General features: G+C 39.1%; 3 protein-coding genes across 4 annotated transcripts in view; 1 reads left to right on the forward strand and 2 right to left on the reverse strand.

The window, feature by feature from the left end:
* LOC136242483 (intermembrane lipid transfer protein VPS13D-like) overlaps positions 1-17,190 on the forward strand; it is a 120,354-nt gene that overhangs the window by 22,860 nt on the left and 80,304 nt on the right. The window contains exons 48-65 of one of the 2 annotated variants that reach the window (XR_010694552.1): positions 870-1,032; positions 1,088-1,193; positions 1,553-1,750; positions 1,814-1,886; positions 2,296-2,471; positions 2,542-2,685; positions 2,962-3,051; positions 3,105-3,164; positions 3,731-3,883; positions 4,865-5,010; positions 5,069-5,250; positions 6,293-6,366; positions 6,413-6,583; positions 6,694-6,897; positions 6,956-7,209; positions 7,270-7,436; positions 7,636-7,724; positions 7,780-7,999. Coding sequence is in view for 1 of the 2 variants with exons in the window: in XM_066033913.1 (XP_065889985.1) it covers positions 870-1,032; positions 1,088-1,193; positions 1,553-1,750; positions 1,814-1,886; positions 2,296-2,471; positions 2,542-2,685; positions 2,962-3,051; positions 3,105-3,164; positions 3,731-3,883; positions 4,865-5,010; positions 5,069-5,250; positions 6,293-6,366; positions 6,413-6,583; positions 6,694-6,897; positions 6,956-7,209; positions 7,270-7,436; positions 7,636-7,724; positions 7,780-7,872 (2,543 nt within the window). In the remaining variant the exon portion in view is untranslated. Of the gene's footprint in view, positions 1-869; positions 1,033-1,087; positions 1,194-1,552; positions 1,751-1,813; positions 1,887-2,295; positions 2,472-2,541; positions 2,686-2,961; positions 3,052-3,104; positions 3,165-3,730; positions 3,884-4,864; positions 5,011-5,068; positions 5,251-6,292; positions 6,367-6,412; positions 6,584-6,693; positions 6,898-6,955; positions 7,210-7,269; positions 7,437-7,635; positions 7,725-7,779; positions 8,060-17,190 lie in introns of those variants that run through there. The other variant, XM_066033913.1, reaches the window with a different exon arrangement.
* On the reverse strand, positions 8,480-11,168 carry LOC136242526 (interferon regulatory factor 5-like). The gene is made up of 6 exons (XM_066033970.1): positions 10,561-11,168; positions 10,368-10,501; positions 10,082-10,229; positions 9,866-10,024; positions 9,740-9,804; positions 8,480-9,611 (listed from the first exon to the last, which is right to left on the reverse strand). Exons 1-6 carry the CDS (start codon positions 11,066-11,068, stop codon positions 8,847-8,849), a joined length of 1,779 nt encoding a protein of 592 aa, XP_065890042.1. The 5' UTR covers positions 11,069-11,168; the 3' UTR covers positions 8,480-8,846.
* Positions 11,215-17,190, reverse strand: part of LOC136242494 (vigilin-like) — a 32,242-nt gene continuing 26,266 nt past the window's right edge. Inside the window, exons 17-22 of the mRNA XM_066033925.1 lie at positions 16,907-17,053; positions 14,702-14,935; positions 13,940-14,179; positions 13,549-13,770; positions 12,907-13,119; positions 11,215-11,577 (exon numbers count right to left, since the gene is read on the reverse strand). Of these exons, the coding sequence (XP_065889997.1) occupies positions 11,341-11,577; positions 12,907-13,119; positions 13,549-13,770; positions 13,940-14,179; positions 14,702-14,935; positions 16,907-17,053 (1,293 nt within the window). The 3' untranslated portion in view covers positions 11,215-11,340. The remainder of the gene's footprint in view (positions 11,578-12,906; positions 13,120-13,548; positions 13,771-13,939; positions 14,180-14,701; positions 14,936-16,906; positions 17,054-17,190) is intronic.

Consider the following 17,190-nt stretch of genomic DNA (forward strand, 5'->3'; position numbering starts at 1 on the left):
TAGTCCCTGAAATGTCCCTACACTTTATACGGTCTTACTGTGCTATATGGGAAATACACCAGTATATGATGTGTGTATAGTAATCCTTAAAGTTCGCAGTTGGCTTGTCACATCATGGAAGGCAACTTGATCCCATTAAACTTAGTTCCAAATAGTTATAGATTCAGTTGAGTTTGTCAACAAAGAATACCCCATCATAAAAGGAGACAAATTTGATACTGTAGAGCTTTGAGGTGGTACCATGCACTTGATCAGTGACAATTGAGAGGTCACTGTTGGTTGACAAATGAGATAACTGGAAGGGTTTGTTTGTGACATCACCATAGGAATACAGCCAGTAGTTTCCCAATTTGAATCACAAGTATAATAACATCAAGAGTATTAACTCTTGATAATATTGTATATCAAATATTTAAATTACCAGCATTTCTCAGCCGATTATGAAAAGGAATTGTGAGGTGGGTCTCCTGTCTCTCTCTTTATATATATATATATATTTTTTTTTTTTTTTTTTTTTTGTACGCTTCCTGTGTCTTACCACAAAAGGAATTTCTCTGCATCTGATGCATTTGAGCTCTACATAATTGTAAAATGGAACCAAAGCTTTGATCTTACAAGGCATGGCTGCTATATATAGGCAGGTGTATAAATTTCTTTGGGTTACTTCAGAGTAGTAACCTTCTATATGTAATAACAGCAGCCATTATATCTCATTATTATAATTAGTAATAATGGTAATAAATTGTGAATATTTGGTTGCTCCTTAATTATATATGTATTTCTGTTGAATATGTACTGAAATCCAAATATTCCTTTCAGCACTGGTTGTTAGTATGGTTTTAGCTGAATGTCACATATCTCACTACTAGTGCCCTATTCATGGGATGAGCCCAGTCTACCTCACTTCTTGGCATTACAAGTACAAGGTGCCACTGAGGCCAAGGAGGTGAGCTTGATGCAGTTTGGCCAGCTAGGAAAGCTCTACTACGAGAGCTACGTGTACATCGCAGCCACAGCAACATTCATGAAATGGTAATCTGAACATTGTGTCGACCTTTCAGTAAGTTTGTATGCATTCATACTACAGCAATTCTGGAGTATCTTTAACATTTGGATATCAGAGAGATTTTCCTGAGTGCCCAGAATACGTCCTTGATGTGCCTCAAGGATCAGCAGTGATTTTCTCAAAGAAGGTACAGTAGTATTTGTGTCATGTGACGTATTTAATAGCTTAATGAATAGTGTTGTTGCCCAAAATTCTCCTCTCATGTTAAACATCATCACCTTTAATTTACCAATAATATTTCCCTTTGCCATTTACTTCACCTTAGCACTAAAAGGTGTACTGATGTCATTGACGTAAACTAAGTGATGCCAACTGACTCACAATACAGTGTCCTGTCAGGGCTATGTTCTTTTGGTATTTTCCTGAACTATTCTGGCCTCCTATTCATGTTTGATTTTTTTTAGCTTTTTTTTAAAAAACTTTTGTGTGCTCTTTTGCTCACACTGTTTATGAATATTTTTATGTATCTGTAAAACATTTACACAGGATTACAATAGACGGTCCCAGCTATGGAGGAGGAATGCTGAAGGTCGGTTGGTGCATATTGCCAGTTCAGAGGCGATGGGACATGACATGGTACTGGATATCAGTAGGGATACCATCTCTAGTAGTCAGTGTGAACTGCTTGTGGTGAGAAAGAAAAGCTCCAGCAGAAATGTCACACAAACGTGGCACTTCAAATCAGTAAGTTATAGAGTGGTACTTGGTAGTTTGAAAAAATAATATATCTTTTTGTCCTTGTTTTAGGAGGGTAGATTGGTATTAAGTGAAGAACAAGGCCTCTGTGTTCAGTCTAGAAGTCCCAGTACTCTCAAAGAAGGTATTTTACATACCTAAGTATATACATGCATGTATATTTGCTTATGTGCATTCATGCATGCGAGCATATAACACACACACACACACACACACACACACACACACACACACACACGCGCGCATGCACGCACGCACGCACGCACTCACACACAGAGATTATCTAGTTATATACTGGGATTCACAATGATGACATCACTGAGCAAGCTTGTTGCAGGTGTGACTTGTATTGGTTACGGATCCAGTAGTGATTGTTTTCATCTTCAATTCATAAAAAAATATTGGCACTGTGCTAAGGCAACCATAGCAGTGAACTTTGAGACACATTGGCAGCGCATTATAATGGTTTGATAGCACCCATCAAATACAGTAGTAAAAAGGAAGCCATACAAGATTTGTAATTCTTAATCTAGGTGCAGATGTGGTACTGGCCAGGTCCAATACACAACCAGATGGTGATGAGGAGCATGTACCAGACCACCAGCAGATAGGACGCCTCAAACACACCCCAGGGTCAGGTATTCTATCACTGAAGTGTTCATCTGATGGTCCAACAAGAGTATTAACTATCACCGATGAGAACAAAAAGGTGAGAATGCTTTATGTTGATAATACCCATGTCATGGCTATAGTATGTGATGGTAGTTTTGTTGTTATAGTACACACATCTTAGTCCTCGTGATGACTGGGTGGTGGTGGAAAATGGGGTCACTGCTCCTGCTAAGTCATCACCAGTCGACCAACAGTCAAACTATGATGAGTCTACGGAGGATGATGAAGACAGCATGAAGATTGAAGTATCAGTAAGTCCCATCTGCAACACACGACATGTGTGGGTATTCTATTGAGTTGTTTCCTTGTATAAAGCCATACAATTTATTTTGATGAACTGATTCATAGCTGGTACATCACCTTCTTCATTACACACCGTAACTATTGACAATCATCACTGTCATATTAATAAGGCCGTACAGCACCTAAGATCTGTATATGGGAAACCCAGTTCCTGTATAAGGCAACTGAGTATTTGACACAAAATAATAATATTATTGATGATTTGTAATGCTACTTGCTAACAGTTGTCACTCATGCTTGATAATGGAGTGGGGATTTCCCTGATCAATCATGTTCCAGAGGAGTTGCTGTTTGCCTCACTCACAGGACTACAGGTATGTTTGTTGTATAGGTATAGTCCAATGGTAACCTAATCTGTGTTTATCAGGTTGATTTTGTCTACTCCAGTTCTTCTCAACAGTTCAATGCCAACATTCAACACATACAGGTGAAAAAGGAATTGTTTCTACCGTCACTGGGATTTTACAAAGTGTCTGTAGTGACTGTTTGGCCTCATTCAGCATTGCACTAAATACAATTAGTTTTTGAGGAATTCTAAATTGGCTAGTATGTTTTAAAAGGTACTCTTTTCTGTGATGCAGGGATGAATAGGTTTCACTGTTTACTGGGGTATGCATTTACCTAACAAACAAACGTACACACACACACACACACACACACACACACACACACACACACACACTTTCTACTACACATGTTGCTTCTTCCTAAAACACATAAAGAGAGTAATACTGTGTTGACTCAATAATACTAGTAAGGGAAAGTCTTAGATGTTGTGGTGTTTTCTGATAAAGGTCACCATCATGATCTCTGTCTTTACAGTAAACATGATGTCATACTTGATGATTGAGTGATTTTTATTGTTGTTCTTTATTCAATATGCTGAGAGTCATGGCTGTTTTTTTTTGTTTTTTTTAGTGCATTATCTAAAGGCATTCTGACTATTTGGCATATAGTCAGGTGACCACAGCAATATGTACTTTGTTGTCACAGGTGGACAATCAACTACCTGGCTCACAGACTAGCACACCAATTCTGGTGTTCCCTACTCCTGCACCATCAGGGACTGCTGATATTGGTCACCCCATACTTCATATGGTGGTGGAGAGGGTGCCTCACAAGTTACCATTTGTGACTGTGTTTAGAGTTAGTTTATGTGTAGTAGTATAGTAGTGTGTATGTCTGTGTGTTAGTAATATTTGTGTGCGTGTGTGTACAATGCTCTAGTATTTGGTTTATGTGTTGATGTAGTGCAGTATGTGTGCTATAGTGTAGTCAGTATATACACCGATGCTTCAATCATACTGTACAGGTAAAAGGCCAAAAAAAGATGTTTTTACAGCACATCTGACCTTCCTATTACACAACAACTAATATACAGAAGGGACAACAAAGAAAAAGATGACCAAGTCATGCGTTCCAATTTAACCACATATTCTGCTCCTTAAAAAGTGAATCTGTCTAGTCATTGCTCCTATGCCCAGAGCATCACTTCTATGTGAATTTATCTATTAACAATGAAATCACTACTTACTATAGAAGACTGTCCAGTAACATTATCAATATATTCTGGCCTCTCCTAACTGAATGTTTGCACACAAAAATTAGCCCAACAATTAGTACCATACTTTACTGCCTTAGGGCTGAAGTGTATACTAAATCAGTTAGTGTTAAACTACTTACACTACAATGTGGTGCAGTGTAGTGGGGAATACTCCTAGTACAATGTTATCTCTCTTTTTTTTGTGATAAACCTCTTGTTACCATATTTTAATAAAACACATGATATTATTATTATATCACTGCTCAATCCGTTACATGCTCTAACATGCGAATTTCAAATATGATTTCTGTTAAACTTGACTGGATGTTTGTTCATATAAGCTGTGTTTATGTATTCAACTAGTCTGTAATCAGAAATAAACTCCCCTGCTCCCAAGTTTTTATGTAATTATACCTTATTGGGATCAAGTGGTGAGAATTTCTCAGGCTTGTATTGTTTTATCCTTCGGTGTTGATTTTTACTACAATTAAAATTGAATGTCACATTCCTTGGAAAGGTAGCATTCTGTTTGGTATAATTCTTTTTTCACTGCATGTTGTTACATTTTCAATTTCTGTCTGTAGCACTTCACAGTACAGCTAAGAAAGTTGACTATATTGTTAGAAGAGAAATTGTTGTTCAAGCTACTACAGTGGTTAGGGATTGGTAATAATCCTGACACTCAAGTAACAACAGAGACAGACAGCGTCATTATACAGCTCTCACAGAGGTCAGTCTCTTAGCCCCACCCCTTTATCCTATTGGGTATGGCTTTATTCTCTCCACAGTCTTCCACAGTCACTACGCTCCAATCAAGTTGAGAGGGAGTTCTATTTTGAGGAGTTCACAATCGCTAGCACAGAATTTCGTGTCAGCATGCACACTACCTCACAACTACCAGATGATCTGCAGCAAATAAAATACCACCTCGGATTTCCACTGGTGAAATTTGAAGCCCCTATTTCTCTAGGTAAACATTAAGACTGATGCAACATATTGCTGATGTGTTGAAGTAGTTATGTAACAATGGGTAATTTCTAATTAACTAATTTCTCGTGTGATGTCTTGTTGTATGATGATACCCTTTCACTGGTTAGTCTGGGGTGGCTTCTAACAAATTGGTTATACATGCATTCCATGATAATCCAATTGACTTTATCGACAATGACATCATGACCGCAAGATGGCTGCTTTATTCTGGGAAACTCTGTACAGGTGCCTATGGAGATATTGTTTTGATCAACAATCAGATAACAAGCTCTAAGAGTTACAAGGCAACGCAATAAATGAATTTGGATTATTTTCAAGATAATGTTCGTTTTCAATGGTTTATACCCATACCTGTTGGCCTATATCTTGCTTTACAACTGAAATATGATTGATCAAAACAATTTCTCCATAGACACCTGTACATTAGTCCCACTAATAATGCGACCATCCTGTGCTCATGAAGTCATTGTGGATAAAGTACTTACTGTGGCATCTTAACAATGACTGCAGGTGACCCCAAATTTTATATCAAACTTTTTTGGCCAATCTTAAAATACCTTTGAACTGGACACCCCCAAAACGTAGACACAGGCACTTGTCAATGATCTCAAGTGAATACTTTACATTTAGACACCTGTTTCATCATGAACAACTTGAAACAAGGGTGATTTTTTGTGGTCCCAAGGTATGAGATCTTATAAACCCTTATTTGGGCATTTAGTTTTAAGGATTTTTGTATTTTTATCACATGTATTGTGTGATTCTTCATTGCCTTTTATTTACTTCCCTTTACCACCGGTTTTATAGCAGCCAACAAATTTACATGCATGATGCAGTTGTGACAATATTACATAACCCGTGGTAATGATGTGATCACACACACAGTTGGTGTCTGTTTATAGTAAACTGCTGTCTACACTGTATTATTGCTCTACATGCACAGGCATATTTGTGTGCATCATTACTGGAAAGTAACTTGTAATGCTCTGGAATAGTATAACTATGGCATCCATTCTTTCCAGGGGGCTACAGCAGACATCATGTTATCGGTACTGCTGACATGTACATGGAGATATTGGTGAAACATTACAAGGAGGTGTGGTGACATTGTTGACTGTATCATGTGATCCACTTGTCCCCAGGTCATCACTAATCAGGCACTGAGGATTGGCTTGTCTGTGGACTTCCTAGGAAATCCGATTGGCTTGTTTAATGACATAACATCAGGGGTCACAGGGGTGTTCACAACCACACCGGATGTGATGGGATTAGTGCGAGATGTGACTCACGGCATGTCTGACACCACTTCTAAAGTAAGTGCAACTATTTTACACCACAAGTTTGGTATTGTATGGGAGTTAAGCTTGTTTAATGTTTGTGTGAAGATTAAGGATCTCAAATCACTATGCTGCATATCTACCAGTTGACAGGTGCCTTCTCAGATCTTCTTGGACAGGCAACATTTGACACCAGTTATCAAGAGGAACGTGAGCTGGTCACTGAGAGTTGTCAGTCAAGCACAGACCATCTGAGGGCTGGCTTGATCGGTCTCAGTAATGGAGTATTTGGTGGACTAACCTCCATCTTCACCCAACCTGTACGAGGTGCCAGAGATGATGGGCTTGGAGTGAGCCACCCCCCTCATTGTATAAAGCCACCATTAATATTTAACGTAAATCTTGTAGGGGTTTATTGCTGGTTTGGGTAAAGGTGTAGTTGGAACTGTGGCCAAGCCAATGGCCGGAGTATTCAGTTTAGCATCAGGAGCAACTGCTGCTATTAGAGAGACAACAAGTAAAGTGTCACGTGTACAACCAACACCAACAAGACTGAGACGCTGTTGTGTGGGACCCAATGGAGCCCTCCCATGTTACTCACTACAGCAAGCTAGAGGACAAGAATATCTGTGGAGACTAAATGATGGAAACTTTAATGAACTGTGAGTTACTGCACTGGTTCTAAATTACAATAGCTAACTACACTTTTAATCAATTCTTAGGTTAGTATCTTACGAGCGATTGATTACAGAGCCTGACCCAATGAGAGCCATAATTTCATCCGACTTCCTTTACTTCTTTCAAGACAGTCCACCTCGACCAAGTCACTTACACACAAAGATTGCTTTGGAAGGATTAATGGAGTCCCGGCTAGCCTGCAGCAAGTCCAGTAAGAGTTCTGTTTGTGCATTACGGCTTGTGGTAGAGCCTTACTTTGTAATTCCATTGTCAACTGATAAGGATACCCCTCTTTGTCACTTTATTACACCAATTACTTAGTGGTTACCTTTTAATATCCCAGTAGACCTAATGTAAGAAATGTGTATATATAGAAGTGTTGTCTTATACTCTTCTTAAATCCTATTTAGTGCCTCCTAATTATTATATTGTTCTAAAGACACTTAACAGAGAGAAGGCACACAAGTTCTCTTGTGTGAGTGAGCCAATTGCACAAAGAGTAAGTCACAAAAAAAAATTGTCAAGGTTGTATTACGATGATGTTTCTTTTGTAGATTGTTCAGCTAATCCAGTATGCTAAAAATCTCAACAAAGAGCGCAAGAACGTACTGAGAACTCATCGTTTACATAGTCATGAAATCTGGTAGCAATCAAATCACATTATTTAAGCATTGAGAAAATGCATAAAATGATGTATATTTATTATCAAGCTATGTACAATATGAAAATTTTTATATAGTATACATAATGTATGGCACATTATTTTAGTTTGCAGTCATGATGGAATAAATTTGTATGCATCTATGTAAAAAGACTATATATTATGACAAGAAACTCTGGTCCATTAGGGATGGGATGATAGTATACTACTAATTCATGTACTCGTCATTGTAATAGTTGATTGTGGTTAATAACTACCCTTAATCTTGACATGTCCTGGTGCCCTCCGTAATGAGCAATTGTGTTGAGTTCCTCTAATGTTGAAAATGTCAAAATGTCAATCCCTTATATTCTCAATTGCATATTAGATTCTAGTTCCAAGGCAGTATCAGTAGACCAATAGCATTTCAGAAATCTATATCAATAAAATACCCCAAGTTTGAATTTCATACTGATCGCACCAGGATTTAGCCCACATTACAGCAACATATGGCTGTGAACACAGGTATTTGCCAGCTGTGGAAATACATAGCTAGGCTCTTTGCATACATTCTATGCTTCAAGCTCATATTAAAGAATTCCCACTCCACACTATTAGTTAGAAATTATTACTTTTCTTAGTGTATTAAAACAGCACACACAATTACATATTAATGTATAATAGAGAACAAAGTTAACAAAAAGTATAATCAAGTAATATGTACTTAGAAACAAAAAGCGATATCAAAATTACAAAAACAAAATCAATTTTAGCATGTGTATGCAGAAAACAAGTCCTTAGTTTACTCTAACACGTAGTTACAGAGGTTGAGCTCAGCACCTTTCCATAGGAAAGATTTGATTTTAACTGTTCCAAAAAACTGAACAAACTAGAACTACTCCAACTAACTTTGTAGCTGAAGTGAAAAAAAATTACTAAACTATTACAAAAATAAAGCTTGATTTGGTTAATTTGGGTTCTTCAAAATTGTGGAAGATTAAACCTTCCAGGGAGCTCAAACCTCTGATTATTCTGTGGCTGTTCCAATTGGATATCAGCCAGGGCATCGAGTTGGGTGTCTTCGTAGACATCGAAGGGATCAGGCATGTTATTGGTCAGTTCTTCTGAAGGTAGACGACGGAACACTCCACGTAACTGCAGATTACGTTGTGCCTGAAATGAAGTGACAATGATGTTGATCAAGTTCTGAGCAACATGACGTCCATCTCGTCCCCAGCTCTGACCAAGACTGAAAATGGTGAAAGGGGTTGGATATGGCTTGCCAGGACTCCAGTTTTCCAACAAGGGTAGGAAATTGCTGTTGTAGTCAAACACCTTGTATGTCTCCTCCTTAGCCAAAGGAAAGCTTGCTTCCCGAGGTGATCCACCATGGTGCACTGTGGCTTTACACAAGGGAGTAGCGAAAATGTCATTGTTACTAACATTCAGAACAAGTCCTCTCTTCATTGCATTTAAAATGTCGGTAGCACGAGCATCAGGGTGGCTAGCTGGCAAGGAGATCTGGTGTGCTCCTGGTGGCCCAAACAACTTCTCAGATTCAGGATGAAGCAGCCTGTCCAAGGAAACATTGGGTCCAAAGTAAATCCGACAGCCTGAAGTACAAGACACTATCTCAGTGTGAACAGCAATAGAGCCATAGAGCACTGTGATCTGGACTTCATCCTGGTGCAATGAAGGAGACATTGTGGGAGACAGTACTGAACTGGTCTCTATTTCCTTGATGATCTAAAGAAGGAAAAACAAAATATGCTAACCCATATAAAGCCAATAAAGGATGTGTATTCACAAGAATCACAACCAGGATACCCATAAACTCCCAATGGCTTTACTAGACTACAATGAATGGTATTCACCTGATCAATATAGCAGCATTGAGACATTGGTTGCATCAAACAACTTGAACTTGTCACTGGAATATCTGTAAAGGAAAGGAAGTTGATAAGTCAACCTTTCCAAGTAAAGAAGCAATGGCTCAGTACCTGGTATTGATCCAACTGAAGAGATGGGAGGGATGGTGTGGTATTGTTGACTGGCTGTTGTTATAGGAGGCAACATGCCATTATCCCCAAGATGACTTGTTGGAGACATTGAATGAGGAGAATGGGAAGGACTGCGACTTCCATGATCATGATTGTGCACTAGTAGAGAGAATACACAACATAGTTTAGTGCTTTGAAAAAATTCCCTTGACTTACAAGGACTTCCTACATGACTGCCACTATCCTTCTCAACACTGAAATCATCAGCATTATGTGAGTATGATCCAGCACACATGATGGTGCCTGACACATAAGTAGCTGGTCCACTCAGGGTAGTGCCATGACACTCAGAGGTAGGTACATACTAAACAAACAGAAAGTTCAACATAACAACAGTATTAGACCACAGAAATGTTCCCTCCCTCTTGGGGATAAAATTCCCAAGTGTCAGGTTACAGCCCTCATTGCACAACAAGGAAGTGGAATTTGGGGGAGTCCTTACCTGGTTTACTGTACTGCTGGGATCACAAATGGTCGGCAGGTACTGACTGGCTGGAGGAAGCATTGGCGGTTGTGCATACGGGTAGTGAACTGGGTTACCCCAACCCTCGCAGTACTCCTGTGGCGGTGGGTATTCTACAAGAACAAAAAGCATTGTAATTTGTCGTACTATTTCGTCTAGAATTCTTTCTTACCTCCACCCATCATGCTCGGCATTACAGTGGTAATGGCTGGGTAGGGTCTGGGACGGTGAGAGTTGTAAACTTTAGCGCGCTTCTTCTTGGCGGCACTAGGTAACACTTTGTAGACACGATACCATTCTGTCTGATGTTCCTTCAGTTCCATAATGTCCTTTAATCCATTCAATGCACATCTGAAGTTGATCTTCCAAGTGGTAGGATCATAGCCGATAGTCTTGTTTTCGTGCGGCTTGTACTTTCCAGTGTGCATGGCCCATTCTTTGAATAAAGCCGAATCTCTTTCTGCATCGTAGTCGCGCTTTTTCGCGTGAATCCAGGGCACCCTGAAAACGGTCTTATCTTCATCCAGCCACTCTAGGCCACGGAACTTCCCAGAGTTGATTTGATTTATAAGCCAATCTCGCAGGCGCTCTGGCCTTCTTTCAACACAATTCATTTTTTCAACTGCTGGTTCTGGAGAGCTCATATTTACTGGAGACGCTGCTTTAGAAAGCACACCCATAACAACTGCGATACCGCATACAGCGATTGACTATTTCACTTTAGTTATAACTTTCACCCACTTTAGGCATTTACACTAGCTGCGAGTTGAATAACTTGCCCAAATCGCCCGTCTTTTATACTGTACGTACCCGTATATTGCGGAACTCGTGAATGGTTTCCTTAATTTACGAATAATATACAAATTTAAACATTACATCATAATTTTGATTGTCTTGTGACTAATTAGATGAAGTCATGAGTTTTTTAACGGCAGCTCTACGCGTGCACACTTCAGGTCCACACCTTCTTTCTTGGCCCCCAAGTTGGGACCTTGCTGTTGGCCACCACAGTAGGTGATGCGGGGGCTGGCTCGGTGTTAATGGCTGGAAAATCAGAGGTCGACCATGGAGCATCAGTGACAACAAATCCCTTTGGTTTAGCATTGTCTTTCTTTGTGGCTGCATCAGTGTTGTGAGTGTAAGTGCGCTTGATGGCCTCCATTTCTTCTCGTTCAATCACATCAGCCATCTGAAGAAGATAATATGATACCATAACACCTGCACATTGAATGCAATTAAACATGAAATCATAAAACTCAAGACTGGAGGATAAATTAACCAAGGAAATTGGCTAGGTGAGAATGGTTACATGAGACCACCAAAACAGATCATGTATATATACATAAACTCCAACGCTAACACATGCCATCCGTGTTGGCTTACTGCATTGCAAAACTCGTGCCACTTGACCCTGATTTCCAGGAATTATGAAGTACATGCAATAGAGTAAGCCTTGACCATGGGACTCCGACCCTGGGACTCCCTATTGGATTGATTTCCTGCAGATTGTACTGTGATTCATGGCTATCAGTGTACTCGGATTCCAAGCATACATATACCCAATTACAAGGATTCTAAGCTTGTTAGTGCCAATATTAATTTTGTAGTTCATAAATCTTCTAAACATTCTATGCAGTGGTGGAAGCATTGTTCCCAACTCAAGGATACACCTTAAATTTCAATTTTCTCTGATGAGTGACTGCTAGATGCAATACAGTGGTGTGGGAGTGTGCACAAGATTAGGAAACACGCAACATTTAACGCTCCTCCTTATTAATTTTATTATAAAACACGACACAATTTAGTGATGGTGCTGTGACAGCTTTTTGGGATTGCAAAAATCCAGAGGTCTTCTAATAACAACTCTATCATCCATGCAGAAATAACCCTCTTGACCCCCACAAGGGGATTTTGTGCAATAGTAAGGTTTACAAAATATTCATAGTTCCAGAAAGTCTCCCAATAGGATATTATGAAATTCCTAGCTCTCCTTAATCGATAACAGGCTAATGCACTGGGGGTGTGGGGTGTTTTAAACACAAACACGCTTAGGTAAGACCTCCCCATAAAAATGATAGGAAATTGGGTCTCTCACAGAGAACATGTGATAGCACTTATTATCAAACTATGAGGAAGTCATAACATTCAATAAGGCGGTTATAAAAGAAGCTCAACATGTACATTAAATTAATCTAATAACATAGAAATCTCTTAAAGCTCCATGTTATGTGTATTCTAAATAGGATGTACACATTATGTGGCTGACTAAAAGGAATTCTTTTAGAACAATAACACACAAATTTGATAAGTGTTAAGTATTTTTGACATGTGCACACAGATCAATATCATGTGGCAAGCAGAAGCTGAAATGTTACTGCAGGGGATGGTGTTTGGTAGAAAAGACCTAGCTTGCTCAATATGGTGTGTACCACACCACTACCCTCCAAACCTAAAAAAAAGCTACGTTCCAAAAGTTTTTTTTTGAAGTAAAAAAAAAACAACAAACTGTTAAACATACATAGTCTTCTGCAAGGGTGAGCAGATGGTACTTGGCATCTTCCACGTTCTCCTCCAGTCCTTGGATGGTCACAGTATCGCAAGTCTTGTCTTTTGGGAACCTCACGTCAACTTGAAACTGGTCCATCACCTTGGCAATGGCTTTGCCCTTGGCACCAATCAGACGGCTGTGTACACGATGGTCTATCACAAAGTCTTCACATATCTGCTCCTCCTATAAGAAAGAAAATCAAAAACATTATAAAAGAGAAGCCGGGGTAAAGAGGATGTCAGAACAGCTAAACAGTGCCACGTGAAAAACTGTTTGTGGCTTGATTTAGATGTTATGATACTTTCAAATTTGTTAATATTGAGCACACAGGATCAACAAAGCATACCAGCAGACATTTCACAAGAAGTAGCTATAGCACAATGTGATGATGAACTGAAAGCAAATTGATTGACCGCAGTGGTCGGGTGCGGTGGTAACTGTGGATTTTCTCAAGATTGGCTACCAATAGACGTATTGTGTAACTGAAAAGATACCACCTATTGTACGGCTCAATAACACACACCCAACGGTCAACACCATACTATTGACAAAATAATCACCGAAAAGTGAAAAGATGGTCTATTCAAGTTATTCATCTGATAAACAACCTACCAGTTCATGGACAATCTGGGTGATTGCCTCCTGAGCGGCATTGGCTTGATGCTCATATCCAATGATCTTGATTTGGTCACCATCTTCATCAGCTTTGTCTGGAAATTGTATCTGGACGTCAAAGTCACTGCGTATCTTGGAGATGTTGGCCCCTCGCTTGCCAATAATCTTGGGGTGGTGCTTGCGGTCAACGTTGAGCACAAGTGTGAAACTACGCAGTTCCTACAGAAGAGAGAAGCTCCATAACACCACATATAAATTATACATGATGCACATTAATATTAATAATATTAAGTGAAGCAAAAGCAATTGGAAATAGAAAGATGACAGTTGGTTGTAAAATATATGTTGAGTTGCACCCCAACAAAAAACCACAACAGTCCAAACTTACCCTGTCTTCTTTCTCTGCATCAAGTTGTTGGACCTTCCTCTCCAGGGCTTTTTTGGCCTGCTCAACCCGTTTGACAGGTCCGCTGACCACAATGTGGTTGGACACCATATCTGCCTGGGGTACAGCAATATCCACTTCATACTCGTCCATCATCATACGAATTTCACGACCTCGCTGGCCAATAATAAACCTGTGATATTCAAATGGCACAGGAACCTCCACAGTCACTGGCACAAGGTCCTAGTAAAAACAAAAAAAAAATGTTAACAAATTTGCAAGATTAGTAATAACTAACAGTCTGGAAAATTATACACATTTCAGATTGAGTGGAATTGTGTATGCTACAAGTCTACAAGTGCAATGTAAATTAATGTTCAGACAGATACATGAAGAGTTCTTAAATGTCTTCTTAGTAACAAGGAGGCTAGCATCATAATACAAGCCAGCAGACAATACATTTCCCGGTAATAACACTATGTTGAAGACATTGGTAAGTCTTTGATGTGTCTTGATGGTGCATGTAATGAATAAAACTTCCCACATGACACAAATTAACACAATGGGAAAAGTTATGATGTAAGCCCATCTCATTGTTGTAAAATAACAACTTAAACAAACATCAATTAGTTTAGAACTGATAAAGTGTAATATTCCCCCAGTGAAGCATCTAGCGATGCTCTAAATATTTGACAGAATAACAAAATAACTTGATAATTAATTAGACTCTTTCAGTATGTGCTGTGCCAATATAGGGCTACTAACCAACAAAGCTTGTTTGGCTGCCTCGCAATTTTCACTCCGTCCAGTGATGAAAATAGTGTCACGTGGATCTACTTCCCCTTCGGTTGGCTGCACTTTCTCAGTGTCTTCTCTGTCAGGAAATTTGATGGACACGTTATGATGTTGGGTAATCTCTTGAACATGAACACCCTTGGCACCAAGGACATTGCGGTGGTGTTTGCGTGGGATGACACACTCAATGGTGACTTGTGCTTCCTATAATAAACACCACAAGACCAATGACCTAACTACACATGCATACTTAATACAAGAAAATCATGGTAGTTGTATGTAACACACAACACTAATCACACTAATACAATTTACTTAGTCATATGAACTAACTGCACTAGTGTACATGAAATAGCTGACATTACTACAACAGATTTGCTGTATGGTATACACACAAGTAGATTAATGCTTGCCCACAATGGAGAATGTGTATAGCAACACTGCCATTGTGTAGACCTGTCATGTACACCATTGAAATGGCCACATATTTGGATAAGGACCACAAGCATACAATGAAACTACACACATTCAGTTGAATATTTTAATCCTCCATAATATTACTGTAAAACATGACTAGATTTAAAAAACAGTGGATGCACGTGACTGCTCATGGCTTTTAACATTTCTTGGAGACAATAAAGTTGGTATGATATTTTTCAGTTGACCTCTGACAATCACTTGTTACAATGGAGGGCTATGGCAAACACTACGGCACCTGACAGTGGTTGTTATGGAAAACACAGTGAAGTGAAACAAAACAAACACAAAGTGAAAACAGGGGCAGTCCAATTATCGATGCTACCTTGAGCACCCGAGCTATGCAGGCCATTGAACACACTGATAAGCACCATAGTGAGTGATTTTCAAACTTAAAACAGGTGATTTCCACCCATGGAAAGGACCTTAAGCTATACCATTAAGAAGACCACATGCAAGCATAAAGCATAACAAAGTGGAGTGGAAGGTACTGGACCAGCGTCCTGAAACTGAAAATGGCAAAAGCTTTTGTCCTTTAAAGGAGATGTGTGTGTTGGTTGTGAAGTGCTTGTCCGAGCTGTATACACAACACTGACAATACCAACACGTGTCACTTAACACAGACACTGGTGGGTTAATTAATGGGAAAACAGGAAGCACTTTTAAAAAACATGTTACCAAAGAAAATGTTCACTACTTTTCATCCCCAATACGTAATTTAGTAAATATTACTCACAGTTAACATCCTCTACACTCTACAATATGGCAGGCTACTGTTAACCTGAACACACACTAACAACCAACATAAATCCCATATAAATCATGTACTATGACTGGTGCATCTTGTATATAAGTAACCAAGGGTTATAAGGTACAAGAATTTTTATTTATCATTGCTTTACAACACTGATTTTAGCATTAATCATCATTGTGTTTCTCAATATTACTATCATATATTGGATCTTTCAATCAGTATCACATTATCACACTTTTTAAGACACGAGCATGAAATTTTAAAGGGAACTTGGTTATAAAACAGAAAAAAAATCTGTGCTGTGCAAAATGTAGCAAAGACCACTCCACTCAACAATAAGCTGTTACGTTAAACTGTCTAAGATTAGAGAATTAGTTCTACACAGAAGGGTTTGGTGTGGGGACATTACAAACTGTAGTTCCACATCTACTATAGTATAATGGCTGCCTTGTGGGAATAATAGGATAATTACTGGACACAGAATCCATATGAGCAACAAGCAACTGACTCCCTTAAATGTCTACTAACTACATCAACTGCTGTTGTACTTGAACACATTACCAATAAGTGGCCTGAACTACAAGTAAACATCCAAAACACAACAGGGTAAGGTGGCACCTTCCCAGTGTTTTACTCTTAAGCATCACCAAAATCGGCTACTCTAGCAACGGACAAGTCCTCTTGACTGTGTTGTGTTCGATAGGATTAGGTATACTGTTGGCAAACAATGGACCATTTAAAGTCAGCACTGAAGCTAGCTAACATCTAACATGCAGCCAATCCTCATACATGAGAGTACGTGTACAAGATTAAGTATAATATTTGGCAGTAGTAAGAGTTTTCTTAATTCGTTCAGTTTTCTTAATTCGTTCTATTGTACTAAATGAAAATTATATTATTTCTTTTATCTAAACATGGTGTTGCTAATGAGTATAGAATCTCACCAGTTCTTTGACGATTTCTTGTATCTGAACTTTAGCCCCCTCAATGCACTCTCTGGAGCCTTTCAGTGTCACCTTGTCTGAGTCCGAGTTGCTACGGGGAAAGCTGATGATGACGCCGCCATTGTCTTCTGAGATCTCATGAAGAACCTAAAGCAAATTGCTCATTATTGATAAGTGTACGTGTGTTGTGTGTACAGTACGTGATGTATACATGTGTTTGTACAGTAAGCAGTATGCGTGCAAGGAACAACTTGTTGCACAAGTAGAGTGAAACCATTTTGCAC

Source organism: Dysidea avara, chromosome 13, assembly GCF_963678975.1.
Source record: "Dysidea avara chromosome 13, odDysAvar1.4, whole genome shotgun sequence".
NCBI classification, from domain to species: Eukaryota; Metazoa; Porifera; class Demospongiae; order Dictyoceratida; family Dysideidae; genus Dysidea; species Dysidea avara.